We start from the raw sequence: 27390 nt of genomic DNA on the forward strand, positions 1-27390 counted from the left end.
GCATTCAAACCTGGCTGGTGCCCAGATCATCTTCACTGAGCTTTCTTCAGCTGCATGTTGGAAATTGCAGCCCTCACTTCTCCCCATGGCCAGGGTCATCTGCCCTTGAAAAAACTTATTTTTTCAAGGGAGGCAAGAGTCAAAGTCACATTGTATTCAAAATCCCCGTCATGGACACCTGTCTTCCGGAAAGCCCCAGCGGAAGCATTGTTTTCCCAGTAGTGGTGCCAGTGGCCTTTGCTGTTTGCTCCAAAACCATACACATTCACCTAGGAAGTAAGAGAGATCTAGTGTTATAGCCTGGAAAGCTCTGAAATGTTTAAGAGAGCCTCTAGCTTCTGTTCATATCTACAGGCAGCAGGACCTGAGGACTTCAGTCATGTGCCAAGCTATTCTACTGCATGAGATGATGCAATCACAGAATAACAGCCCAAGGACCTATGTTAAGACCACCACCATATCTGAACCCAGACAGAAAAATACATTTCTATCTATGAATTCTCATTTAGCAATATAAAGAACACATTCCTGCCCTCTAAGCATGATTCTAGGTGCCTAAACAGTGATACAAAATACAATTTGGGCTTCCACTAACAAACCGAACATGGACAACATCCACACTTAGATGTCTTTAAATGCTAAGTGGAATCCCACTATTTATGTTTAATTACATTCCCCTGGAATGTATCTTAAACCCTACCACTTGCTGACATTAAAAAAAAAAAAATCAATCACTGTCAGTTGAATATATCTGTATGCTACTGAGGACTCTGCATGTTTGAAGAAGCACATGGCAGAGAAGGTGGAGAGGGAGAAGGCTGAGTGAGTGGCCTGGGTGTGCTCCTGGCACTTAAATGTGAAATGTCCTGACATTTTATCCATATATCCAAGCACAGCCAGACCTCATCGCATACGTGGAGTGCAAATATCAAGGACAGGAAGCCTGTGGAGGGGTATCTCCCATGATTCTGGAGCCAGTTTTCATAGACATATTTCATAAAAGCTGGATTATAAACAAGGACCTAGGCAAAATAGGAGAGAAAGACTCATTAGTAAAATACCCTGGGAAAAAATTAATTGCAGCATGTCATCCCTAAAGGACACTGGTGTAAAGGGGTGGGGGAGAAAGGAACAATAGTTACTCCCTGAGGGCAGGTGAAAAGGAAAATTAAAGATCCATAATTAAGTGCATTCAAGAATATTTCCCATATGCTTCCCATATCCTTCCTTCCTTGATCTTGATAGCCCCCTGGCTTATACTAGTGTTAATTCTGGGTAGCTTCTACTGAAACCAATGGACATGAGATGGTGAGAAGACAATTTGTCATTTAACTCTCCCTGCAGCTTCTTGCTGTAATGCAGATGAGCTCTGGTGAGTTGGAGGCCTGAGTAAGACTAGTGTAAGATGTCATGCCAGATTTCATAGAATCATTTAGGTTCGAAAAGACCCTTAAGATCATTGAATTCAACTGTAATTTAGGTAGGAACCTAGGAGCAACTGCATCTTCTGCACAGTATCATTGAATCACAGAATCATAGAGTGGTTTGGGTTGAAAGAGACCTTAAAGATCACCTAGTTCCAACCCCCCTGCATGGGCAGGGACACCTCCCACTAGACTAGGTTGCTCAAAGCCCCATCCAACCTGGCACTGAACACTTCCAGGGAGGGGAAATCCACAACTTCCTTGGGTAACCTGTTCCAGTGCCTCACTACCCTCACACTAAAGAATTTCTTCCTAATATCAAAGCTACATCTATCCTCTTTCAGTTTAAAATTATTACCCTCTTGGTATCTCTAAGGACAGATCTAAGGAAACTGGGAGTCAGGTGTAAGCTATCAGGAAGCCTATTAGGTCATGTCAACTGCTTTTCTGCTCTTTCTGAAACATGCTATTTCTCCATGCTTTTTTTTTTTTTTTAAATATTTATGAGTTTTTTACAAGACATAAATTGTACTTGCTTGTTTTCTTGGGAAAGCATGAGGGCATCTAATGGAGACAGAACACTTAAGAACAGACCTGAGTGTCCACTAAATTCAATGACCGGTGGGAGCTCTTGGTTTCAACTCCCGTCCTAGAATCAGGCAGAGAGAGGCTTTCCCCTCCATGCTGTGTTTGTAATTTGAGTGGCAAAGTTTCAGTGCTCTGTGGTTAGCTGCAAGGCTTTTCTTTTCATGAAGCCAGAGGTTAACTGCTGATATGGTTTGTAGCTGTGTGTAATCACTTCTCACAGGGTGTTTTGCACTGTGCAATGTGGGATGATATACAAGCTCCTCATCTCCCTGCTTGGGAAGCTGCTGCTTATCATGAGCCATGTGATAGACATTAGGAAGAAATTCTTTACTGTTAGGGTGGTGAGACACTGGAACAGAGTGCCCAGGGAACTTGTGGATGCCCCATTTCTGGAAGTGTTCAAGGCCAGGTTGGAGGGGGCCTTGAGCAACCTGGTATAGTGGGAGGTTTGGAATTGGATATCTTTAAGGTCCCTTCCAACCCAAACCATTCTATGATTCTATACCCTGGGCTGGTTCTAGTCAACTGTGTTAAACAACCTACTACAGTGCATTTCACAAGGGTTTTGCAGAGGTTAATGTTTTCCTCACAACAGGCAGACATGAGCTAAGAGATTATTTAATGCCCCCATGAAGCACAAGGATATAAGCTGATACTGGTTAAAGGCCTCACCTGAAGCCTTTGGCAAAACCTAGATTACTGAATGAAGAACGTGTGCTTTAATCTGTAATTTTAATGTTCTGGGGCTAATGCCATACTTTACCAGCCCCTGTGACATTCAGAGCCCAAGGTCCTCTGAAAATCATCCTCTCCAAAGGCGGAGAGAAGAGACTTATTTTGCTGGAAGGTTTGTGGAAGAGGAAACAACTTTCACCTCTCCTTACATAGCCTGCCTTGGTTATGTCCTCAAATCATGCAGCTACAACAACAAAAATCTGAACAGTGACCAAAGGTACCAACACAGGAATGACAATCCTGCTCCATGGAAATCCTGCCTCCAGCAGCAGGACATGTCTACTAAACCACAGCATACTTGGGCAAGGAGTCAGTATGCATGGGATGGACTCTCTTCTGACTGCTGCAGGGTGGGCACCAAGCCTGTCTATCTTTCTCCAACCTTCTGACAGCGGTGAGGTCCCCTGAGTGATTGCCTTCTACACATCCACACCATGAATTAAAATGGGTCAGAGGAGTTTTGTTAACCTTGAGGGAAGTGGCATGGCACAGATCCTGTCCACATTACTCAATTCTGTCCCTGTGCAAACTGGAATATCCCCAGGTCTGTGCTATCCTCCAAACCTCACTTGAACATTGCCTAGGAGGGTATTAATAACCAGCATGGACTTGGCCTAAGCCCAGTCTCCAGGCTTGTTTAATTGGGTACAGACAGTTATATTACAGCTGTGGGCTGAGAGCTGTCCTCAAGAGCCATTATACCATCTTGAATTTGCCGTTCACTTCAAAGCACACAGCTTTATTTGTTCAGAATTAACTCTTTTATTACAAGAAACTGACCCACAAGGGAGAAACATCCTTGGCATTCAAATAGTCAAATTATTTTTTAAAAACTCCAAAGTCTTTCCACAGCTCAAAGGGCAGTTACATCCAAATGACTGCAAGGGTTGGGAATGGAGCAACTGCAGTGGAAGGTAAGCACAGTTTTGTGGTTTATTATTTTTTTGAATGGTTTGACTTGGAAGGGATCTAGAAGATCACCTAGTTCCAACCCTCCTGCAAGGGCAGGGACACCTTCCACCAGATTAGGTTGCTCAAAGCCCCATCCAACCTGGCCTTGAACACCTCCAGGGATGAGGCATCCACAACTTCCCTGGGCAACCTGTTCCAGTGTCTTACCACCCACACACTAAATAGTTTTTTCCTGATGTCTAACCTAAATCTCCCCTTTTCCAGTTTTAATCCATTACTCCTTGTCCTCTCACTACACACCCTTGTAAAAAATCCCTCCCCAGCTTTCCTGTAGCCCCTTCAGGTACTGGAAGGCTGTTATGAGATCTTCCCAGAGCTTCCTCTTCTCCAGGCTTAACAACCCCAACTCTCTCAGCCTGTCTTCATAGGAGAGGTGCTCCAGCCCTCTGATCATTTTTGTGGCCATCCTCTGTACTCTCTCCTGGAGCTCCACATCCTTCTTATGGTGGGGGCTCCAGAAGAGTATTCCAGGCTGGGTCTCACGAGAGCTGAGTAAAGGTGCACCTTAAATCTCCATGGGCAGTACCAGAGGAATGAACACAACGTTCAGAACAGCAGTAATGCAATGACATCCTGACAAGAGTTGTTTCTTTCCAATCTCAGTTATTTGGTTGTTGATCTATGGCCTGAATGGCACACAGGAGATTAACTTTTAGCTGAGCCTTGTAAAGTGTGTGTATTCTGGTTACAGTTTTTATGAATGTCAAGGAAACAACTTTCACCTCTCCTTACATAGCCTGCCTTGGTTATGTCCTCAAATCATGCAGCTACAACAACAAAAATCTGAACAGTGACCAAAGGTACCAACACAGGAATGACAATCCTGCTCCATGGAAATCCTGCCTCCAGCAGCAGGACATGTCTACTAAACCACAGCATACTTGGGCAAGGAGTCAGTATGCATGGGATGGACTCTCTTCTGACTGCTGCAGGGTGGGCACCAAGCCTGTCTATCTTTCTCCAACCTTCTGACAGCGGTGAGGTCCCCTGAGTGATTGCCTTCTACACATCCACACCATGAATTAAAATGGGTCAGAGGAGTTTTGTTAACCTTGAGGGAAGTGGCATGGCACAGATCCTGTCCACATTACTCAATTCTGTCCCTGTGCAAACTGGAATATCCCCAGGTCTGTGCTATCCTCCAAACCTCACCTGAACATTGCCTAGGAGGGTATTAATAACCAGCATGGACTTGGCCTAAGCCCAGTCTCCAGGCTTGTTTAATTGGGTACAGACAGTTATATTACAGCTGTGGGCTGAGAGCTGTCCTCAAGAGCCATTATACCATCTTGAATTTGCCGTTCACTTCAAAGCACACAGCTTTATTTGTTCAGAATTAACTCTTTTATTACAAGAAACTGACCCACAAGGGAGAAACATCCTTGGCATTCAAATAGTCAAATTATTTTTTAAAAACTCCAAAGTCTTTCCACAGCTCAAAGGGCAGTTACATCCAAATGACTGCAAGGGTTGGGAATGGAGCAACTGCAGTGGAAGGTAAGCACAGTTTTGTGGTTTATTATTTTTTTGAATGGTTTGACTTGGAAGGGATCTAGAAGATCACCTAGTTCCAACCCTCCTGCAAGGGCAGGGACACCTTCCACCAGATTAGGTTGCTCAAAGCCCCATCCAACCTGGCCTTGAACACCTCCAGGGATGAGGCATCCACAACTTCCCTGGGCAACCTGTTCCAGTGTCTTACCACCCACACACTAAATAGTTTTTTCCTGATGTCTAACCTAAATCTCCCCTTTTCCAGTTTTAATCCATTACTCCTTGTCCTCTCACTACACACCCTTGTAAAAAATCCCTCCCCAGCTTTCCTGTAGCCCCTTCAGGTACTGGAAGGCTGTTATGAGATCTTCCCAGAGCTTCCTCTTCTCCAGGCTTAACAACCCCAACTCTCTCAGCCTGTCTTCATAGGAGAGGTGCTCCAGCCCTCTGATCATTTTTGTGGCCATCCTCTGTACTCTCTCCTGGAGCTCCACATCCTTCTTATGGTGGGGGCTCCAGAAGAGTATTCCAGGCTGGGTCTCACAAGAGCTGAGTAAAGGTGCACCTTAAATCTCCATGGGCAGTACCAGAGGAATGAACACAACGTTCAGAACAGCAGTAATGCAATGACATCCTGACAAGAGTTGTTTCTTTCCAATCTCAGTTATTTGGTTGTTGATCTATGGCCTGAATGGCACACAGAAGATTAACTTTTAGCTGAGCCTTGTAAAGTGTGTGTATTCTGGTTACAGTTTTTATGAATGTCAAAGGGCTCCCTGGAGTATTTGCAGTCTTGGAAAGAGGCAAAAAACCTAAAAACAGATTAGCAGAACAAATTCACAAATCAGCATTGCTCACCTTTTCTTTTTTGACTTTGATCTTCCGTGGAACTGGAACATATGTGCTGTTAAAAGTGTTAAAAGGAAAAAAAAACACCACAACATCAAGATTAGTAAAAGCCTAATATATTAATATTTTCCTGTATTTCCAAAGAAATAAAGAATATTCTTAATAAATTCTTACTAAATTTAAATTATTTGAAAGCAATACATTCAAGAAAGTGCTGAAAAATGAGGTTGCAATTAAGTAATACAGCATAAAAACAGCTGACGTGTCACTGAAGCAAGTTGAAAGGAAGCCATTACTTTTATAAATTTCCAGGTTAGTTATTGATGGTAGGGCACCAAAGATTCCATTGACAATATATTGCACAATCTATATTATGTGAAGCCTGTGACTTCTCATTCTTGGCCCACGACTGTTGCAGAGTTTGCACTTTTGATAGCAGCAAGGGCTTTCCATTTAATTTTATGGCAGAAAAACCTTCTCCCACCAGAGGGAGACTTTTCCCCTCCTAATACTTGCAGCTACTGCACGACTTTCTGAGTAGGTGGTAGCAGAGTTCTTAACTTCTGTGGTTATGTGCATCTCTGGCATTCCCACTTCACAGCCCCTCTCCAACCAGCTAGTCAGTCCCCTCCTCCTCAGGGGATTGCTTAAGACTTCCTGCAGTTCCCAGCATAAAACTTCCAAGTCATACCTTATGACTGGGGTTGAGATCACGAGTCATGTCTTAGAAACAAAAAAATCTTTTCTCCTCCATGTCTCAGGCACAGTGCAAGCTGGAACTGCATAGCTCATCACAAGTGCTGTGAAAAAAATACCTCCCCAAGTTTGTTTCAAGTGAGAAAATTCTGAACTGGCCTTGTAACTGGACTAGATCCCAAAATACACTCTGCATGCTTTCTAGGTGGATTGTGATAAATCATCAACTTTCCATTAGTTGAAGCTATTTTTTTTTTACTTGATTTTTGGTAACCACAAAGGTTACTGCTGTTAGTGTTTAATTTCTCTTTGAACCATATATCATCAGCACTTTGAAACATTAGTCTAAGTCTTCCCAAACCAGTGGTGACCTGGTAATGTTCTTAGGTACTTCTGGACATCCCTGACCTTAGATCCTTGCTGCAGGCTAGATGTAGTCAAAGATACGACCAAGGGGCTCCAGCCCCCCGAGACATGACACAAGATGCTAATAGGGAAAGGGACACTCATTTGACTTCTTAACCTACTCCCAGCAAATCTGCCCTTGTATCTGCTTCCCATGCCTGACTTTGGTTAGCAAAGTTGGTAGAAGTAGGCTTGGTGATCTCATGTCCTTTTTGTGGTTATGAAGACATAAAGGGCTCCTTTGCTGGCAAAATCTCAACTTTATTATTGAAATAAACAGCCAGACTTTTCTGAAAAGGTGATCTGGAGGAAATAGGAGGGCCACATTACACGGACAACCAGCCAGGTGCAATAGAAGACCAAAGTGAACGGTATGCAACATTCAAGACAGCATTTGCAGAGAGCTCTAATCCTACCAGAAGACTACTGCAGCTCTTGTCAGATTATGTTAGCAATTTTAATCATGGCATATTTCATTTTTCCAGAAGCAATACCCAAGTCCTGCTGTCACTTGGCTGCAGAATTTCATATTACTGCACGGAAAGTATTGGCATGCTGATTAAGACCAGATGGAGACCTACGCTGCTATGATCATGTAAACACTGGGCTGCATGGAGCCAGGGAGTTAGTGACCCAGTAAATACCACACAGGAGGAGGACAAAGAGTGAAGCCTGTGATGAAGGGGGAATTCATATATAATCTGGAAAACATCTTCTGTAAGCCACTTGGCAGGGCCCTAGTGAAGTCTGTCAGCATCACTGGCCACCATGTACAGGACATCTACTGTACTATTGACCACAGTGGAAGATGTGGAACATTTTAAGGAAAACAAAAATAGCTCTTTACCAGACCACGAGGAGACACTTGGAGCTTTTTTCACTATGGAGATTCCTAGAAGAAATGCAGGAGGTAAGTTAAGGCAGCTAGACTAAATATATTACTGATGAGGGCCCGAAGGTTTTCTGCCCCAGAAGGCTTTTCTTGGTCTTTTCTGGGACAATGCTCAGTCTTAGAGAATGAGTTTGAGATGGGACATCCATCAGTCAAATGGAATACATCTGAGAGAATCATTCAGTTATCAATTCAATCTAATATTAAGGCCATATGCAATTTGGCTTTTATTTTGAACCATAGTACAGGATGCTTATCCTCTTTAACTGCAGATGCACTAAGCTGAATACTTTTTCTCTTCTGAAATACTACATTTCAGATGGGTTTTATTTTTATTAGATGCCTTCTCCCCTTTACAAATATCTAGTCAGCAATCTCCTTATACACTGCATCTAATATTGTTTATTTAATGGATGCTCATAGGTTTATTTCATTAGCCTAAAATTTTGTTAAATGTATTGTTATTATTTGTGTGCTTATGATTTTCTGGTTTTATTGCTCCAGTATGTGCCACTGTACTAATTATGTAACTTCTCTGATTCAAGTATGGCAAAAATCTTAAAATACTGGTGTTTCTTCCATGGGGTTAAATACACAATAATTTATACCAGATGCTTACCAAACCCATGTATGGAATCTAATTGTAAATATCTTACATATTCTGCAATTTATTAAGCAAATATGTTTTTCTTCTCATGTGCTGTGACTGCCTGGTAATCAATCAGTTATATCTCCCTAACAGGCTAAGTGCTCACTCAGCTTTACTGCCACAAACCACTTGTTGCCACTTCTGAAGGAAAATTCTTGATAAAAAATAGCAAATGGCTCTGGGCACAGAGCAGTGACAGTGATGGAAACACAGATGGGTGATGATGGCAGAAACTGGCCCTCTTTGGGCTCCTCTTCCTAGTGCAGACATGGATTTGACAAAGATGCAGCAAGGGGCTTCATGCCAAGGCCAGTGAGGGCAGCTGGGAGCTTTCCACCACTTCTGACAGGAACTGGATACAGGCTAAAGGGTGGAAGTTCTCAGCCTGTTTTATCAATATAGCTTTTGAAAAAATAACCCAAACCTTGCATGAAATGTCATTGATATTTTTTAGACCATTTTCAACTTGGCCTGATTTTTCTGAGTTGCATGTCCTGAAGAGGGGACTGTTCAAGAAAACTTATGGTCGTATATACTAAGTATTGGGGGTGGGGGGGAGAAAGGTAAAAACAGACTAAAACACATTTGTTACAAGTTAAGAGAATCTTAATAAAAAGTGAAAAGAATCAAAACGCATTTGCAGAAAGGAAAAAAAAAAAGTAAGAAGTAAAATTCCATTTGTTGTTCCATCAAAATGTTTTCACTTAAAAATGAGATGTGGTTCTTATCCTGTCAGCAGAGACCTACTTTTCCAAGCTTTTAATCTTCTGAGACTCTGAAATTGGGAAAAACAGTTAAAATGTCTTGAAATGCTCTCTGCAATAAAGTAATCTGATCTGCTGTTGCTGTGTATGTTTAGCACGGCACCACGGCTGAAGAGATTCATGCCTGGTAGTCAGCACAAAATTAAACATGACTAGACTGTCATAAAAATCCTAAAAAATAAAAAGCTGTTTTTGGGAAGGAAAAAAAAAAAGTAAGAAGTAAAATTCCATTTGTTGTTCCATCAAAATGTTTTCACTTAAAAATGAGATGTGGTTCTTATCCTGTCAGCAGAGACCTACTTTTCCAAGCTTTTAATCTTCTGAGACTCTGAAATTGGGAAAAACAGTTAAAATGTCTTGAAATGCTCTCTGCAATAAAGTAATCTGATCTGCTGTTGCTGTGTATGTTTAGCACGGCACCACTGAGCAATCCTAGCAGACTGTGGCTTTACATCCAGCAGATAACCTCTCACCCAGTACAAATGTCATGTATTTCATCCTCTGGATTAAGAAAAAACAGTTTATAGGGAGGGAGAGAATCTGTTAGGAGGCATTCAGAAGAAACATGCGTTTTGTTCACATTTCTAATTCTAGTGCTGCCACTAATGTCCTAAGCAGGACACCATCTATTTCTGAAAGCACTCACAAAGAAGAAATGGAGAACAAATACCACTGAGCGACATCATTGCCAGGCACAACAGATGAATTTAAGGTTAAGGAAGCCAGGTGACACACTAGAAAATGGTGTGTCCCCTGCACAGCTCTTAATCACGTTCCACCAGGAAAAACAGACCAAGCTCCTGACCCACCTGTCCAGGGGAGGATGCTGTGTATGGGGGCTGAGTGCCATGGTCTGCTTCTGCTCTCACAGCCTTCACACCCCTCTCTGCCTCCCTGCCCCCTTCTGCAAGTGGGATAATATATGTTGGAGGATCACTTGGCCACTCAAGTGTCTCATCTCAGGTGAGATAATCCACTACTGAATGACTAACCCTTCAAACATCTGATTCTGCAGATGGCTTTCTGATAAAAACATCTGGATACAGGCATGCTGGCTGGAACCCACTGTACTCCCAAGGGACTGGAGAGGAGGAAGTCTAAGCAGAAGCCCAAAATGAGGCACTGAACCCCAAGGTCCAGGAAGCTGCTGATCAAACTGACCACCTCCAGCAGCAAAAACTCCCCCTTTCATTTCTCTGAGGCCACGGTGTTGAGTTTAGAAGAGCTGGATCTGGATCTTCACCTCAAAGGCTGCACTGTAACATTTAAGCTTTTCCTAGAAAGCAAATGCTCAGGACAGAACCCTGACTGGAGAGGGTCTGTAAAGCTCCCTTAAGCCTTATCAAGAGCAGAGATTTGCCCAGTGTGGGCTTTTCTGTCCTATAGCAACATGTGAGATCTCCCAGCCCTTCAGCCTGCCCTTACTCACAAGTTGATGGTGCCTGTGGTGAGAGCAGTGACGACCCAGCGCAGGTCCAGGGTTTTGAAGGGGATCAGGATCATGCTCACGTTTTCTGCCAGCTCTTTGTAGCTCTCAGGGTAAACAAACTGGTGAGTGGTCTTGCTCCCAACATCTGATTCGTAGCCAGCAGTAGGGGCACGGTTCATTCTGCAACCCAAATGCAAGAGGTGAGAGAGTGAAAAAGTGAGACAGGAATTAGGTAGGTATAAACATGTATTATTCCTTTACGAATAATTTGCTTGTGGTAGAAGGAAAAACCTCCCACAACTAAAGGGAGTGCTGTGTGTGGGCTCTTTCAACAGCCTTGACAGGGTGGTCCTCAAACAGGATGAAAAGACCATCATCCATTTACTAAAAGTAAATGAAAGCTCAGCTTCAGTGTGGGATTCTCTGGACTGAACGGGAGTTTTTGCCAAGCAAGTCTATCTCTGAGCACAGCCCTGGCTTCCCTTTAGTCACCAGAGCAGTGAGACCATAAGGACACATCCTAAAGCTGAAGCCTCCAGTAGGTGAGAAAAATATTACTTTGAAGTCCATCAGCTTGACTTCTTGACATTTCATTCTCCCCCACCTGCTCATGTCTATTTGGATGCCTAAGTGTCAAGGTAACAAATCTATGATAAGTAGCAGCAAATATTTCTTATGGTCCCCTCATGAAAAGGCAATAAAGTAACAGTGTCAGATTAAGAACCTACTGCTGACACCTTATTTACACAAACCTTACTTTGTAGTATGTCCCCAACTTCAATACATCTACTTAGGGTCACTCCACACAGTTGGTGTGGTCTCAGTAACCCTGAGGTCAGTGCATGGGCATCTGTCCAGGGCCCACAGGCCTCAGACAAAATGTGTTGGCCAAACAGAGCTTCCTTATGTTTGGTGCATCAGGGAACAGAGCAGGGGTTTCTGAACTCGGGACTGCAGAAATGCCTCTACATTTGTGTTCACTTCTGAAAGCAACTTTGGGGACATATCAGTAATTCCTTCCTTGATTCATCAGCTCACTGCTAGTAGAGATCTGCATATTTCTGTGGTGCAGCATAATGGACATTAGAGAACCCCAAAGTGTCCCTGGGTGACCTTGCATGAATCCATGATGCTGTGAAACAGCATGGAGAAACTCCTAACCTAGCTCTGAGAAGAATGGCAGCCCAGTGGAGTCATCTGCAGAGACATGAGCTCAGGTCCTGGCAGAAGTGCAGGGAGGACAAGGAAGGCTGTAGCTGATGAGATGATATGGAGCACTGTACACTGCCCTACAACATGTTGCCTTGGTCACTGATAGTGGGGGAGCTAAAACCTGTTTATCAAGTCTATGCCAGGCTGTGTCATTGCAGTACTTCCCCAGATGAATTAGTTAAGTTTCTTTTAACTATCTCCAAGAGCATCAATAGCATAGGCTATCTTGCCAGCCTGTGTGCACTTGTGATTGAGTTAGCCTCTTCCCTGCCCATGACCCACATCACACTGTGTAGAAATACTCAGTAAAGCATGAGACTTCCTATGTTTTATCTTGAGATTAGTCATTCTAAGGTATAAAAAAATGTCTTTTATTTCAGTGAGGACAAAGCCAAAGGTGGCACCTTAATTATCTTACTCTCTGCCCTCAGGGCTATGCATCTTTCCCACCACCCCATGTGGGGTTGGTTGTGTGGCATGTCAGACAGCAGGGTGCACACCCAGTATGAGCAGGAAGGACAGAGCAGGAATTTCCCTCCATCACAAAAGGCAGATAGTTAAACACATAAAAGTGGGCTGGAACATGGTGTCTGGAAAGAGAGGTGTCGCCTCAGACTCCACAGCTCTTCCTCAGACTCCATGGCTCTTCCTTGTGCTTGGCTGTATTGCCAGAGCATGCGGAAGTCAATATTGGTTCACCAGAGATTTTGTTTCCTGTGTTAACACACAGAGGGGTCACCTTCACTGCACATATTTCCATGGTGAATGCTAAAACCTTTTGCCATCCCTTCAGATATGGCTTGAGATTGCTAAAATATAAATCTGAGACTGGAAGGTTAAATTCCAAGTCAAAGAGAGATTCACCCTTGCCACAGAAGAGTGGCCTAAGATCAGAAACACACATCTGAGTGTGTTACTCTTCAGTTACTACTCTGAAAAATAGCTTTTGAGTCTAGCAAAGTCTTTTCTCCATGAATCCGGAAATGCAGACCAGACAAGATAAGACAGCCCGCACAGGAACAGGGTTGTCTCCATAGTGAGGGACATGGAGTTAAGCATAAAAGCACTTCAGCTGCCTTACATTTGTGACCTGTAGGATTAATGTTAAGGGCTTCTCTTTACAGATCTGAAGCCTAGGTTGGCTGCCTCTGCCTTTGGGAAGGTACTTCTGGCAGACAGCAAGGCATGCAACAGAAGCAAGCAACTCCTGAAATGATCTATCATGAACACTTAGATGTCATCTAAAGATCACAGCATGCCCAAGCCACACTGGAGGCCAAGTGGCCTAAGGCGGCTCAACAGTTCAAATAGTGCTGATCTGCTGCTGAATCACTCCGGACTTCAGCAAACAGCCTCCTGCTAAAGGTTATATTGTTTATAAGAGTATAACCCCACACGTGGTATTTTCAGCAGCAATCCTTCCCTTCCAGGCCCTCTAACCTCCTCTGCGTTGCTCCCCAAACTTTGCTAAACTGGCAGCTGCGATATGAAAGCTGGACAAGACGTTGGAGGTGAACTTAGCCCAGGTATCTTGACTGCCCTCTGGGTGATTAGTTCTGCTTACCTAGTTCCCACTTGCATTTCAGTGGGATAAAATAGACACTCCTTCCTCAGAAGGAAGAGGTAATGTGACCATTTGCAACCCTTTACAGCCAACCTGTAGCTGCAAGGCAGCTGTGGCTGTTTCCCATCCATCACAAAGTGACTTTGGCTTTCCCATCCCACTATTGCATAAGAATGAACAAGTGCAAGAAAGTAAAATTGATACAGGTTTTTCCACCTGTAGTTTTCAACACAGGCAATTATGGATAGTACAGAACAAGCTACAGTATCAACACCTATTGATGTGGGGCTTTTTTCCAAGCTAAAACATGAAGTCATATCTCCAACACAAATAGTTTACATCCTGTGAACTTAGATTTGACCTAAGCACCAGATTTCACTGGATTGACGCTGAAATCTTACTTGCCTGCTTGTCCCCAAAAATACCAGTGAATCTAATTGAGATATCTGGGGCTGAGATGGTGTCTACTCACCTGAGCACAAAGTCATGGGAGTCAATGTCTTGTCCATACTGAGACTGCAGAAGATTCCCAGAGTTGCCCACGACAGCACACCGTCTGCATGTGTAAGTGCCTTGCTCCTGCAGTGGATCCTGATCCCCAGGAATGATCTCAAACAGTTCCTTGAGAGTACTATTAATATTCTTCGGACTCTTCTCTCTTTGTAATTTCTGTTAGGGAGAAAAATCCCTCCAGGTTACCAATATAGCTAGCTTTTCTGAGAGCAAGACATAATTTCAAATGTCTTCTCAAAAGACCATTCTTGCATCTACCTGCAGATCATGTCTCCTGCACTATGCACTACACGGCTTAGAGTTGGGAGCAGAAGTGTGGGGAAAAAAAGTGGAGAATTCCTTCCCAATAACTTTTTAAACTTAGTTCCCATTTTCCCTTCATTTTCCTTGGATTCCCTCACCTCCTCAGTCTATCCAGACATGGTGGAAATTATCATGTGTTCTCCCCAAGGCTGACTCTAGAACAAATGTTCCTCTGTTGTCTATTAACCTAATCCCACCTTGGATCAGAACTCTTCGGTTAGGACATGTATAAGATTTATTTTAAAACCTCCTAGGAAGGATAGAATGTGATGGAGCACAGATGTGCCTGATATCCCTTCCACAAATTTTGGCATATGCCAGAAATGGAGATCTCACTGCTGCTTTTCTGGACTGTGGAAGAACCAGCTGCTATGGCATAGAAAACTATGGGAAAAGTTAGCCCTGAGGGCTAGACACGTAAATCCATCTAAAAAATTCTCCAGGATGAAGAAAACCACCTGGACCTTGGCCATTGTGCCTGTTGCCATGGAGGGAAAATCTTTTGTAGCAGCTCTGTGGTGCATGGTGGAAACAATGGCTGGATTGGGAAGGTATAGGCAAGGTGCAGGGCAGGTGGTGCTCAGCCACTCCCTCTATGGGGTTCTGCTCTCTGAGGGCTACCAAAGAGGTCAGGAGCACTGGCAGGCTCACAAAAAGCATTCTCCACCCTCATGGTGCTACTTCCTTGCAAGCTCACAAAGGGAGTACAGCTCTTAACACATAATCTGACAAAAGGCTCTTTCCTTGCTCTGCCACCCCAGGTCAAGGAGACATACAGAGAGAGGGAGGAGAAACACCTTTTCCCACGACTTCCAGCAATGGCCTGGAGGTAATTTGGCTTTAGTTTCTGATGCTTCAGTTTCCCCTGATTTCACCAGGAACTGTTAATTGGTCCTTCTCTTTCGCTCTGTCTCACATGCAAATACACAGAAATGTATCACTGTCATTTTTGTTTAAAGTTCATGCTGTCTATTTTCAGATCCAGGTAGGTAAAGCAACCTTATTTGCACTGAAATGAACAACGTGTCCATGGAACTCAGAACTACAATACAACAGTGGGGCCAGGGACTTGAAACAAAGAAGACAAAGAACTATCACAAACGAAGACTTAATATTCCTGCTAATCCTTGTTAGTCTATATAGTTATCTATGGACTGCACAAGGTGATTAGGATGCAAAGTAATTAGGATGCCCAAACAAGCACTATCTTTATTACCACATATGTCACTATTCTGTGGATGGCTCAAAGTACAAAAGGTTATCATCTTCTAAATTTGTGTGTGATGCTACAAACATGTTGTTCGTATATTTGAACATACTGATTTTTTATTAATCCAATCTAACGTATTTTGAAAACTCTGAATTTATGAAAAACATGTAATGTTAGAAAGCCTGCAGCCTTCAAAATAAATGTAGACTCATCATAGGTATCACGGAGTGTAGGCACAGGTGTATAAAGCAGAGAAGTACAGCTTTTAAAAAAAAGGAACTTCATTTGAGTTATTTGAACACTTATGTGCATATACCCATGTATACCTTCATTATTTATAGGTGAATTGACTTTAATTGCCTTTAAGAAACAAAAGGGAAAAACCACCAAACACACACCAGAAAGACTTCTAGGAACGTAGTTATTCTGGGGAAAAAAACAAAACAAAACAAAACAAAAACCTAATTTTGGACTGCTTTACCCTGAGAAAATTCAGAAGATGATAATTTTCAGAATATCCTAAGTATCTGAGCCCTCTATTTTAAAGTTAAAATAGCCAAAAGGATTGCATACTTACAGGAAAGGGAGTATTTCTTTCTGCTCGATGCGTTAAAATTATAAGAAACATTATCACCTCCATTTACACAGAGCAGGGATCTACCTTTTCTTTTTGTTATGCTGCTACCAGCCCAGAGTTACTCTATTGCATCTGAGTTAAAACATGGGCACTGACACCAGCTGGAAAGCAGGACACCATTGTCCTGAGATCCCCCCAGCTGCACATAATTTCCACAGCAGAGATTATTATGGATTCCCTGAAAGACCTTAAGTAGGATGATGACCTTACTGCACTGCATGCTGAACATCCATATAGTAAGACATGCATCCTTAACTTATTAAAAGTGCTGTTTTACTTTCCTCTGTGATTATCTGACTACACTTTTCAGGCCTAATCTTCAGTCAGCACTGGTTAATCTTTATTATTTCAGCAAAACACAGCAGACAGAGCAGGCAATGAAGCTGGTTAACTCCAAGGAAGATAAAGCTTTTAAAAGTTCAAGCTTCATGTGCAGTCAGTTTCTTACTGCACAATGTTTACTTAATTTCTTGAAAAAGATAATTTTAAGAGCATTACAATTACAAGCCAATTATAGTTCACTTTCCCATGCCAAATATTTGTGGGTTTTTTTGAGCAACGTTGTGGGTTTTTTATTTTATCAACCTCACACCAGTCTGGCCTTTCCCATAAATCAACAAAAGCACTGAGTGAAAGTTTGCCCATGTCATAGCAAGGCAGAGCCATTTCAGTGACATGTAGCTCTGCTGGGACAGCATCTTCCCTCCAAGTGGCTACAGCTGCTGTAAGTGGGCTTAAATATACCTGACCCCTGTGTCCTGAGTGAAGTGGCTGTTTTTCTCAGAAGTCTGTGCAAGCAACAGCCATTGCTTGCTAATGACACAGCTTAACCTCTTGCCCAAGTCCAAAAAGCACCTTAACCCACCTTGTGTCCACATATAAAACACCACTAGATCACTTAACACTCCAGCTGCCCTCCACAAAATACTTGGCTGACTCTTGAGAGTCAACTCTTCACCTCAGGTTGTTAAAAACTATAATTAAGAGTCCAGATTGAGAAGTTTCCTCATCATCTTCACAGGGAAGACAAACTACGCTATCCTCCCAGCCTTACAAACTCTCCACTTCATATACACAGAAGCTAGGTGGTTTTGCAATTTGTTATTGAAAAAAAGAAAGGAAGAAAGGAAAAAAAAGAGCACAAAAAGAGAAAAGGAAGAAAAAAGCACCTGCAAAATGTATGCATTTATTTTCTTTAGACATGAATGGCTTTCCAAGGAAGAGTCTTTTGCTCCTTCTCTCATCACTGTGTGCACATCTCCATTAAAGATGACAAGGGACTTTGCTGCTTTTATGAATTTCTCCAAAGGCCTCCCTGGGTTCTCCAGTACTATCACAACATCAGAGGTCACCAAGAAGTAACAGTCACACTTAGCTAAGGGGATGCAAGGGGAGGATGGGATTTCAGTCAAGGCTGCTCACAGCTGATGGCCTTGGAGTGGTGAGGACAGAAATACAGTCAGGAAAGCCTCCAACACAAGCTCTTCTGGTGCCTCTGTATCCCTCATCCATGGACAAGTTTGACAGCAGTACCTGAAGGGGGCCTACAGGAAAACCAGAGAGGGATTTTCACATGGACATGTAGTGAGAGAACGAGGGGGAATGGTTTAAAACTGAAAGAGGGTAGATTTAGATTAGGTATTAGGAAGAAATTGTTTAATGTAAGAGTGTAAGAGACACTGAAACAGGCTTCCCAGAGGAGCTGTGGATGCCCCCTCCTTGGAAGTGTTCAAAGGCTAGGCTGGATGGGGCTTTGAGCTACCTGGTCTAGTGGGAGGTATCCCTGCCCATGGCAGGGGGGTTGGAACTAGATAGTCTTTAAGGTCCCTTCCAACCCAAACCATTCTATGATTCTATGATTAAATACACCTTCAAAATCCCAATTTACTAGCAGGTAGAAAACATCCTGCTTAACCTGTAATCACTGCTGTGATGTGGATACAAATGGAACATGGATTGAGTTGCAACCCCACATGATGGACAGGCAGGGATAGGTGTGGGTCTGGCAGCAGCCAGCACTGCTGGGGCAGCCTTTTGGCAAGCACATGGCCAGGCAGTTTGGGGAAACTGGGGTAGCAATACCATTATTTGTGGCTTTTTTGATTTTTAACTGTTTTTGAAAGATAAAGAGGGAGTAACGTCCCATGAGAATCTCTTCTACACAGCTACTGACTGTGTCACCGCAGCAGTTCGCAGGCATTAGTACTCATGCAGTGCTCTCCAGCTTTAAGATATTGTACAAAAATTAGTCCTGGCAACAGCCTGGTGGGGCAAATCCAGGTAATCTCCATTTTGCAGACTGAAGGAGAGGCAAAAGAAAACCATCAATTTTAAAAATGTGTCCTTGGCCTGGAAAATACAGCATTATTATTGTTGTACTTAATGTTCTGCAATTACTATGCACCAAAGTGCTTAAGGGGAATAACAAAGGGGCTTTCGAGAGTTTGGCCTTTGTTTAATGATTTCTGTGTGTTAAAAAATATGCATCCTCAAGTACGATTGCAATGTGCATATATTATGTATTGAACACACAATAACACAGGTATGACACATTATATGATTTCAGCCTCCTGGTGCAGGTCACCTCCATGCTACTCTAAGGAGCAAAGATCCTGCTTGTACCAGCTCTGTATGCCCTTGTTTCTGGCTGCAGGATGCCTGCAACTCCATAGAGCACGTTGCAGTACTTGGAGGGACCCCATGAGCCTGAACCACCTTCAGATCCATCTGTCAGTGCCATAAGAGACCCTGGAGTTGCAGCCCAGCTAGGTGTTTGTAGGGGCTGCCAGCGGGAAAGAGGTAGCCCAGGGGTGGTCTGAATGTCACCCCTGCACCCAAGCAGCACACGACCAGGTGGGACTGGGCATGTGGCAGGCACTGGGCCTGCAGCTTGGGATCTGGGCTGGATTTGACACCACCTTCTGCTGTGAACATGCTACCTTCAGATCACTTGAACCCTTTGTACTGCTTTCAAAGTATCACAGACAGCATCTCAGTTTTAAAGAAGGCTTCTGGTGATCAAAGCATTTGCGCAATTTTTCTACAAATAGCATTTAAAATGCATGACTCAGGTGCCAAGTAGCTCTGCTGCTGCCTTAAAAGTAAGTTCAGCTTCCATGACTTCCCCAGCACATGTGCTGGGGATGCCCTTTCGTTCACCGTCTGGTCAGCAAATCTCTAAACCATATATTACATTTTTTCCTATGAACATAAGGTATAAAGGCTAAACATTTTCTTTTAGAAATACTTATCACATGGCTCCAATAGCTGAGCTTCCCCCCCCTCAAAAATTGAAGAAAAAGAAAGCAAAACCTGCAAATACTTAAGACTCCAAATAAAAAAAATGTGGGAATGTGGTAGTTTATGAACCATGTGCTACAGATTAAGATTGCCAGGGAATTCTGAGCCTGATTTAACTTATCACAGCTTTAATCCCTCAACATCATGAGGTTATTTCGGATTTAGAACAGCAGGTTCTGACCTCCTAGTTTTCATACTTTCTGACCATCAAAAGCAACCCCTCAAAACCCCTGAGAATAAAATAAGAAAACTATAAATAAATGCCATGTTGTGTTACAGTATTTGGTTCTTGCCCTGTGTCTTTATATACAGGTCACTAAATTTACTGGAAATGGGAACAGAATTTGTGTCATGGAAACAACAATGAAAAAATTGCAGGTGAACTGCCTCAGGGAGGTGGGAAAGAAAACATAAACAGAAAGAAATGCATCACATAACATGAAGTGCCAACTCCCTGAATCTAAGATGAGGGAAGGCAGAAGGATAGACAGGAAAAGGGACACACAGGTAGAGAAGGAGGGAGAGGAAGGGGAAGGGAGGAAGGAAGTTCTAACAAGCTGGTTACAGGCCAGGGTGTTAATGCCCCAATAATCTCTGAGATGAGGACTCCAACTTTAAGTCACAATAAGCACAGAGCAACCACAGGAGGAGAATCTGGGCCATTATTTGTTATGTGACTAAAGTAACTATGTGAGAGTTTATCAGCTGGGTAGATTTATGCAGATGAAAAGTAACAGCCCTAACAACCACCCCTTTGTTTCCGTGAACACAGGTGCATTTTCAGATGCCTTCAGCCCTGCCCCGTGCAGCAGGATGGGCTGCTGAAGGACAGTGGCACTGCCCTTCTCTTCCCTGCTCCTTCCCACTCCCACAGGTGGTACCGCTAACTCCAATATGGACAATGCACTTTTATTCAAAACAGCCAGAAATATTTCCTTCCAAATGGCCACATCCTACCAAGCTGGAAGAGTTTAAACTGCATGTACTCCAAATAAACCAAGAAGATGCCTGGCAGCCATGTGAAGAGCTACAGACAAGTGAAACCACCCCATCCTTTGCCACCAAATGTCACTTCATCTCAAATACTGGTCATTATGCTCTGAAATCAGTCCTCATGTCCCTAAAGGTGGAGGAATACTAATGCTACGGGACTATTTGGGTGAATAATCCTTATTGAAATCTTAATGGGAAGAGGGGGCAGACTGAGCTTGGTAGACAGACAACTCACCAGCAAGGACTCTGTGTTTAGTCCAAGCACATCACACGGGTCTCCCCATGACAGGAAAGCCACAGCCCTATAATGAATAGCTCCAGTGCACTCACCATCATCTCAGTTACAGCATAACGAAACCATCACGCTGTCTGAAGTCAGTTTCTGAGAACGGACACGCTGTCCCTTCTCTCCTGAAATGAAGTTCAAGCAATCTCAGGTCTCCTCAAGCCCCAGATATAGTAAAAAGTCACAAATCATTGAGTTGGTAAAGTAATCAACAGTAAAACACTGCCATAAGCAATGTATTCTATATGAGTGGCAGAAATTGCAGAAGCACTTCGAAGACAAGCCTAAAAATGGGCAGCAAAAAGGGAGCACAGTCAGGATGCACCTGGGAATTCCTGTAGAAATGACACTTGGAAAGGCTTAATCTGAAGCAACATGTATTTAGGAAATAGGTTGCAATGAGAGCCTGAGGCCACATCATGCCTGGGTTTACCCAGGAGGATATTTCAGGAGCCTGGGCACCTTCTCCATCCACTACAAAACAGAGCAAGCATTTTCAGTATGCAACTGCTTTCCAATAAATAATGCAGTCTTGAGGGAGACCAAAATGCTTCACATGTTCTAGTTGAAGATAAGTTCTGGCTGAAAAACACATGGTGGATAAAGTGTAGGAACCTTAGATGATTTCTATTTACCACTGAAGGAAAAGCTGCTTTGATTTAGTGTTCTAAAGTGCTGTACTCCCTTTGAACTTGACCTGAATTCAAAAAGTGAATGAAAACACTAAAAATAGGGTTAGACAGCACTGAAAATTAATGGATGAGCTTTTATTTGGGCTAGGAGAGGGAGAGAAAAAAAAAATACTTTTGGCTGTCCTGAAATACACTGTTATTTAATGTAGCTGAAGAACAACTGTCCCCAAAATAATATGTTTCAGTTTGAGCTGAAGTCAGGTATTTGTGCCCTCCCCCCCCTTTTTTTTTTCAGTTTCACTACAAGGAGAACCAGAAATTCAGACTGCACTGAAAATCAAGAGCTTTTTCTTATTAAAAACAACAACAAAACCCAAGATAGTGCATTGAAAACTCATGTTTAAATTGGAGGGAGGTCTGAAAGCAGAATTCAGCATGGCTTTGCTGATGGGTGGTGATGCGCAGAGCCCTCTTAGCAGAGGGGCCCACCCTGCCACGTCTTGCAGGACTCTTCCTCAGCTTGGGTGCTGCAGGAGCTCAGCCACCCCACCAATGTCAGGATTTAGGGTTTATCATCCTACTGTCTACTTGGCAGCTTCTGGAGGTGCTGAGTGCTCCCAGTCTTTGTATTCAGGGGCAGTAGGGAGGCACTTCACAACTACACTCAACACTCATGGTGTCCAGGAACAACCTCATCCTCTCATCCATCTGCTGAGTCTGATGTGGGGCATCTTCCTTCCTCCAAACATTGCCTGTTGTTAGATCAGTTGTTCATCCCTGCTGAAGCCTCACCCCAGGGCAAAGGGAACCAGGACCTGAGCTTGCCATCTTCCCTTCTCATGGCTCCACAAAAGCCCAGCTAGGAAATGTGGGCACTGGAAGAAAAAGCATCTGGAGGGTGCAAAAAAACCCCGTAAGTCCCAGGAAATCTGAGTCATGGCCAAGGGGCTAGTGTGATAGGATAGAACACCTGGAATATGTGAGACTCACAGCAAAAAGAAGGGTTTCACTATAAAATGAGGACATCCTTTATGCAACAGTTAAAGTCACCAGAGTTCTGTGACATCTCTTTCACTGCTAAATGCAGCAGCCAGCAGAGAGAGAAGTGAAAAATCAGAGACAACCTCATTCCCACAGCACTTGGACACCTCCTCCAAAATCTGAGTGTCCCCCCTGCTGAGGGGCCTCCTGAGAGCACCAGGGAAGGGCTGAGAGCCCCATCAAATTCCACATCAAGGGTACCCCAAGTTACAGGCAGCTGTGTGTTAAAAGAAAGGCACAGGGAGACCATTTTTGTTTAAACAGGGGGAAAACAATCCCTAAAGAAACTGTGAATTGCCTTGGGAGCAGCAGCCAGAATCTGTGCTTCGCCAGCACAGGCCACGAGCAACTCAGTTAATCAATGTCTTGTTTCCAGAGAACATAAAAGGGGCTTTAATTAGGCAAGACATCAGGATACGCCTTCTTCCCTTCTGTGCTTTTCAAAGAAGGTATCTGCTAGCTTTCATGATGCTTGGATTGGGTTTGTTGAACCATCCTGCTCAAGGACACGCAGGGGCTGCTCCTTCCTCGTGATCTGTGGCCCGTGTGCTTTACAGAACCTTTTACATCATAGGCCACAAGGGAGACTTTTCTCATACACATGGAATTAACCATTTTGCATTTAATCCTGCTAACTATTTACATGTCTGACTGTAGGGAAAGCCCCAGGGGAATTACACACTTCACAACAAGCTTGCTCTGCTACCTCGATGGACAGCAAAAGCCCTTTATACCATCTGAAGCAAAATAAGCCAGTTTACGAAGTCTAGCCCTTCCAAGAGAAGGGAGAAAAAGGCAAATGCTGAGATTTGCAAATTCTGGATTCACTTCCTAACTGTGCCAGGGACTCTTCTAGGCTGGAGCAAGTGAACGTGTGCTCTGAGTGCCTGTGCCTGTGTGCTAAACAGCAGCATGAACTTTATTCCACCTCTGCTGGCCTTGTCAGCTGAGATGGCAAAAGCTTCTGGCAGGAGCCACCTCACACTCTCTGCTCAGCATCACTCAAAGCCTGACAACCCAACCATCACATGAACACTGGGCCATATCCACACCCCTCCACTTACCAGCCACCAGCTGTAGCTGTCTTCTGGGATGAAGGCATTTTGTGAGGTCAGAAAAGGTTGCATAGTTGAATTAAATCTCTGACTGAACCAGAGAGACTGTCCCAGCTCAGAAATGCAGGTGTGACAGCTGCAAGGTCTCCTGGGATGCTTGAAGAGTTTTTGGACTTGATCTGAAACCTGCATGATGACATGTCTCAGATCCCAGCCGGTCATGGTCACTTGGTGTGTGTAGTTCAGCAGAAACGACGTTACTGTGATGAGCAAAAAGGCAAAGGTAAACACTTTCACGTTCCTCCTCCTCACGACAACCATCTTTCCAGCTCAGGTTCTGCCGTTGCTACTGACGAAGTATGATACAGGGTCTAAATAAGGCGTAAAGGCAAAGGGTGCTGCAGGAGCCTGCCAGTTACTACCCCTGGGTCAGGCAGAACATACCGACTCCACTACCTCCACCATAAGGGAAGAAGCTTACTTTCCACCAAATGGGCTTAAAAAAGGCAAAGCTGGGTATTTCCTTTCACCTTCTTACAGTGCTTCCAAGTGTCTTGCACCTCTCCTGTTAACCTCTCCCAGCGAAGACCCAGTGAAGACAGACCATTGCCCCTCTGAGTACCAGAAGATGTAGAGGGGAGCAGTATCAGCATTAAAACTGAGGCTTTCTGTGTGGGAGCAAACCATAAATTAAAGCAAGCAGATTGCAGAAAGAAGTGGGTGTGCGGGTTGGTTTTCTTTTTTCTTGGAAGTTAGTTCACAAAGGATCAGACCATCCAGGGATGTACATTCCAGCAGAGAAATGTGCTTTGATGTCCACTTAAGCCATGGAGAGCAGTTTGCAGCCTGGAGAGACACAGAGAAAGAAAGATTATCATCAGAAATTTTTTTACATTCCTCCCAACGTAATTTCTCCCCTTTTCTCTGCCCATCCCAAAACTTCTGATCAGCCCAGAGTACTCAAAACAGCAGCACTAGCTGGAATTTCTGCTGTGGTATTTGCATACTGAGAAGTGTCAGGGTGAAATTTGCAAAAGGGCAGAGCATCGACCTGCGGATATTGAGTTCCTCTGTACTGCATCTTCCTCTGTGCTCCACTCTGGCCTTATTTGAATTCCAGTTTGTAGCCATTTAAGCATCACCTCCTTCCCTTAGGCTGACCTTGACAGCCACAACACTCGGGGCAAAGTATTCATAACTCACTGCAGCTGAACAAAAAGCACCCAGCAAAAGAGGGAGGAGCAGGACAAGGAGGAAAAGGAATTGATTCCTTTTTCTTCCTCCTCCCCAGCTGGCTTAATTTCCTAAGAATGAGGGCTGGACTCGTGTGATTCAGAGGAAGCCAAACAGCCTAGGACAGAAGGGAAAAATCAAGGTACAAATGGCTTTTGTTTTGTGTGGATTATTGCTATTTTTCCTTCCAGGGAAGGGTAGATGAGGGCGGCTTATGAACTCATAAAGTTCCAGTGAGATCTTAAGCAAGGCAGAGAGGCAGGGAGCTGCTTCACTGGGTAATGCAGAGGGAACCAGAGCTGCTCACCTCTCCCCTTCTCTCCAGATGTCCCCTGCCTGGCACCTTAAATGAGTTTGGAAAGCCAAAAAAATTATTTCTTCCTCCCACATTGCCATTTTTTAGTGAGAATAAAAAAGTGTTCTGTCTTTTAAAAATGTGGATGTCTGCAAAAAGCCCCAAATGTGCCATTACTTAAATAACACTCACAACCAGGAAAACTCAGAGAAGCATCTTTATCAGAATATGTGCAATTTTATGAACAAGGAAAAACCTGACAAAAGAAATCTCATTCACTATTATGCTGCAGTCTTCAGGCCAGCAAACAAAGAGCAGAACTGCAACTGCTGCCAGTTAAAATGCCTCATTTTAATCCCTTCTGTGAACAACGTTGATGCAAGATCCCCCCATTTCATCCCTGTCGTGATTTTTTGTCTCTCTCCTGCCTGGCTCGCCATTAAACGTCATGGTTTGGGCCCAACACAACAACAAAGAAAAGCCATTCGACTCCCCCCTCACACACACTCTGGGATGAGGAGGACAAAGCTCATGGGTCGAGACAACGGACAAGGAGGGGTCTTCACCAGTTAAGGTCCTGGGCAAAACAGACTCAACTTGGGGAACAAATAGTAATTTAATTTCACACTAATCAGACACTCACAGGACACAGACACACCCAGAGTAGGGCTTGCATATGTTACCCCACCCCTCCCTTCCTCCTGGACCCAAATCCCTTTGTTCCCGGTTTCCCTCCCTCCTTCCCCCCAGCGGCACAGGGGGATGGGGATGGGGTTTAGAGTCAGTTCACAGGTGGTTACTGCTGCTCCTTCCTCTTCAGGAAGAAGGATTGCTCACAGTCTTTCCCTGCTTCCCCATGGGGTCCCTCCCATGGCAGAGAGAACCTCTCCTTCATGAGTCCTTCCCACCAGGTCTGGAGCTGCTCCAGCCTGGGCTTCCCACAGAGTCACGGCTGCTTTGGGAACCAACTCCCCTGGCCCCAGGGTCTTCCAAAGCTGCATCATCAGAATCCACAGGCAGCAAATCCACTGGCCACAAAACCCAAGTCCAGTGGCCAAGTTCACCCCTCCTGGCACCTTCAGTGAATGTTCCACCACGCTCCTCCACCAGTGCAGGGGCACAGCTGCCATCTCACCATGGGTTGCAGGGAAACTTCTGCTCGGGCACCTTCTTCCCCACCAACTACCAGCACCACTCTCCTCCTCCAGCACAGCTCTTCTCCCCTTAAGTGCTTCTCTGCTCAGGTGTTATATGAGTTCTTTTGTATGTTAATGGCAGAGGCACATCTGTTGTCCATCTAATGGCTCTTTGGCTGGGTTTTGGAGCAGGGGAAGCTTCTCAGCTTCTGATCAGAGCCAATCCTGGGGCCCTTCTCCCACTACCAAAAAAACCCACCAAAACAAACCAGAACAATCCCCCAAAACCAAGGTGAACACGAGGAAAGTACATCTGGTGGCTGCAGGTCTGGGCCTGGTTGCAGCACTCCTGGCTTTGTTGCTGGCTTTTCTCCCGGGGTTCCATGAGGATCCACAAGGCTAAAGCACTTTTCCAAGGGGTTTGACATGGTGTTTTAGAGACGACCTGGTTTTTAGAGGAAGCATGTAAATATTTAACAAGTCTGGTGACGCCAAATCCAAAGGCAGGAGCCTCAGGCTGTGGTCTTAAACCTTTGCCTCTGCTTCAGGTTTCCCATCTGCAGCACATGACAGGCAGTGTGTGCTGTTCAATTAGCTACTGTTTGCCAAATGCCTCGAGATTTATTTTAAGTCTGGCCCCTACAAATGCATTCACAGGAGCTCAAGGGCTGACAAGTGGGTCAAGCTGAATAACAAAAGGCTTTATTAACCTCAGCTGCTTGGACTGGCCTGCACCAGTAAATTAAACACCACCAGGGAACAATCCTGCACTCACTTTAACTTTTTAGAGAGAAGTTTTGGAGCTAACCAGAAATATTCCAAACTGTTCCCAGGTACAAATTGGGAAATGCAACCCAAAAGTTAGTGGGGATGCTGCTGCTGCTGTGCCCTGGGGAGTTAGAAAGGGAGGTTAAGAGTAGGCCCTGTCCTTAGCCCCATCCATGCCAGCTGGCCTCAGCCACAACTGCTTTACTAGACTGGATGCAGTTAAGTCTAAACAAAAACGCAGCCTCTAAATCCCCCCAAAATATGTCCAATCCCAGAAGCAGATCAATCCTCCATTTATGGAGCTGGTGGGTCAAA

General features: G+C 44.1%; 1 protein-coding gene across 1 annotated transcript; it reads right to left on the minus strand.

Moving 5' to 3' along the window:
- Nucleotides 1–7: 7 nt before the first annotated feature.
- ST3GAL1 (ST3 beta-galactoside alpha-2,3-sialyltransferase 1) lies at nt 8–23967 on the minus strand. The gene is made up of 6 exons (XM_010003529.1): nt 23653–23967; nt 14146–14342; nt 10898–11077; nt 6072–6117; nt 903–1022; nt 8–269 (listed from the first exon to the last, which is right to left on the minus strand). Exons 1-6 carry the CDS (start codon nt 23962–23964, stop codon nt 96–98), a joined length of 1029 nt encoding a protein of 342 aa, XP_010001831.1. The 5' UTR covers nt 23965–23967; the 3' UTR covers nt 8–95.
- Nucleotides 23968–27390: the final 3423 nt, after the last annotated feature.

The sequence above is a fragment of the Chaetura pelagica genome, unplaced genomic scaffold, assembly GCF_000747805.2.
Source record: "Chaetura pelagica isolate M959 unplaced genomic scaffold, ChaPel_1.0 scaffold98, whole genome shotgun sequence".
In the NCBI taxonomy this organism is placed as follows: Eukaryota; Metazoa; Chordata; class Aves; order Apodiformes; family Apodidae; genus Chaetura; species Chaetura pelagica.

Excerpts from the sequence above, each read along its gene's own strand:
- ST3GAL1 (XM_010003529.1), bottom strand. The coding sequence starts at position 23,964 with ATGGTTGTCGTGAGGAGGAGGAACGTGAAAGTGTTTACCTTTGCCTTT. Across the intron at positions 14,343-23,652 it reads ACAGCTACAGCTGGTGGCTG|AAATTACAAAGAGAGAAGAG; the intron begins GTAAGTGGAGGG and ends TCTCCCTAACAG. Across the intron at positions 270-902 it reads CACTCCACGTATGCGATGAG|GTGAATGTGTATGGTTTTGG; the intron begins GTCTGGCTGTGC and ends CTTACTTCCTAG.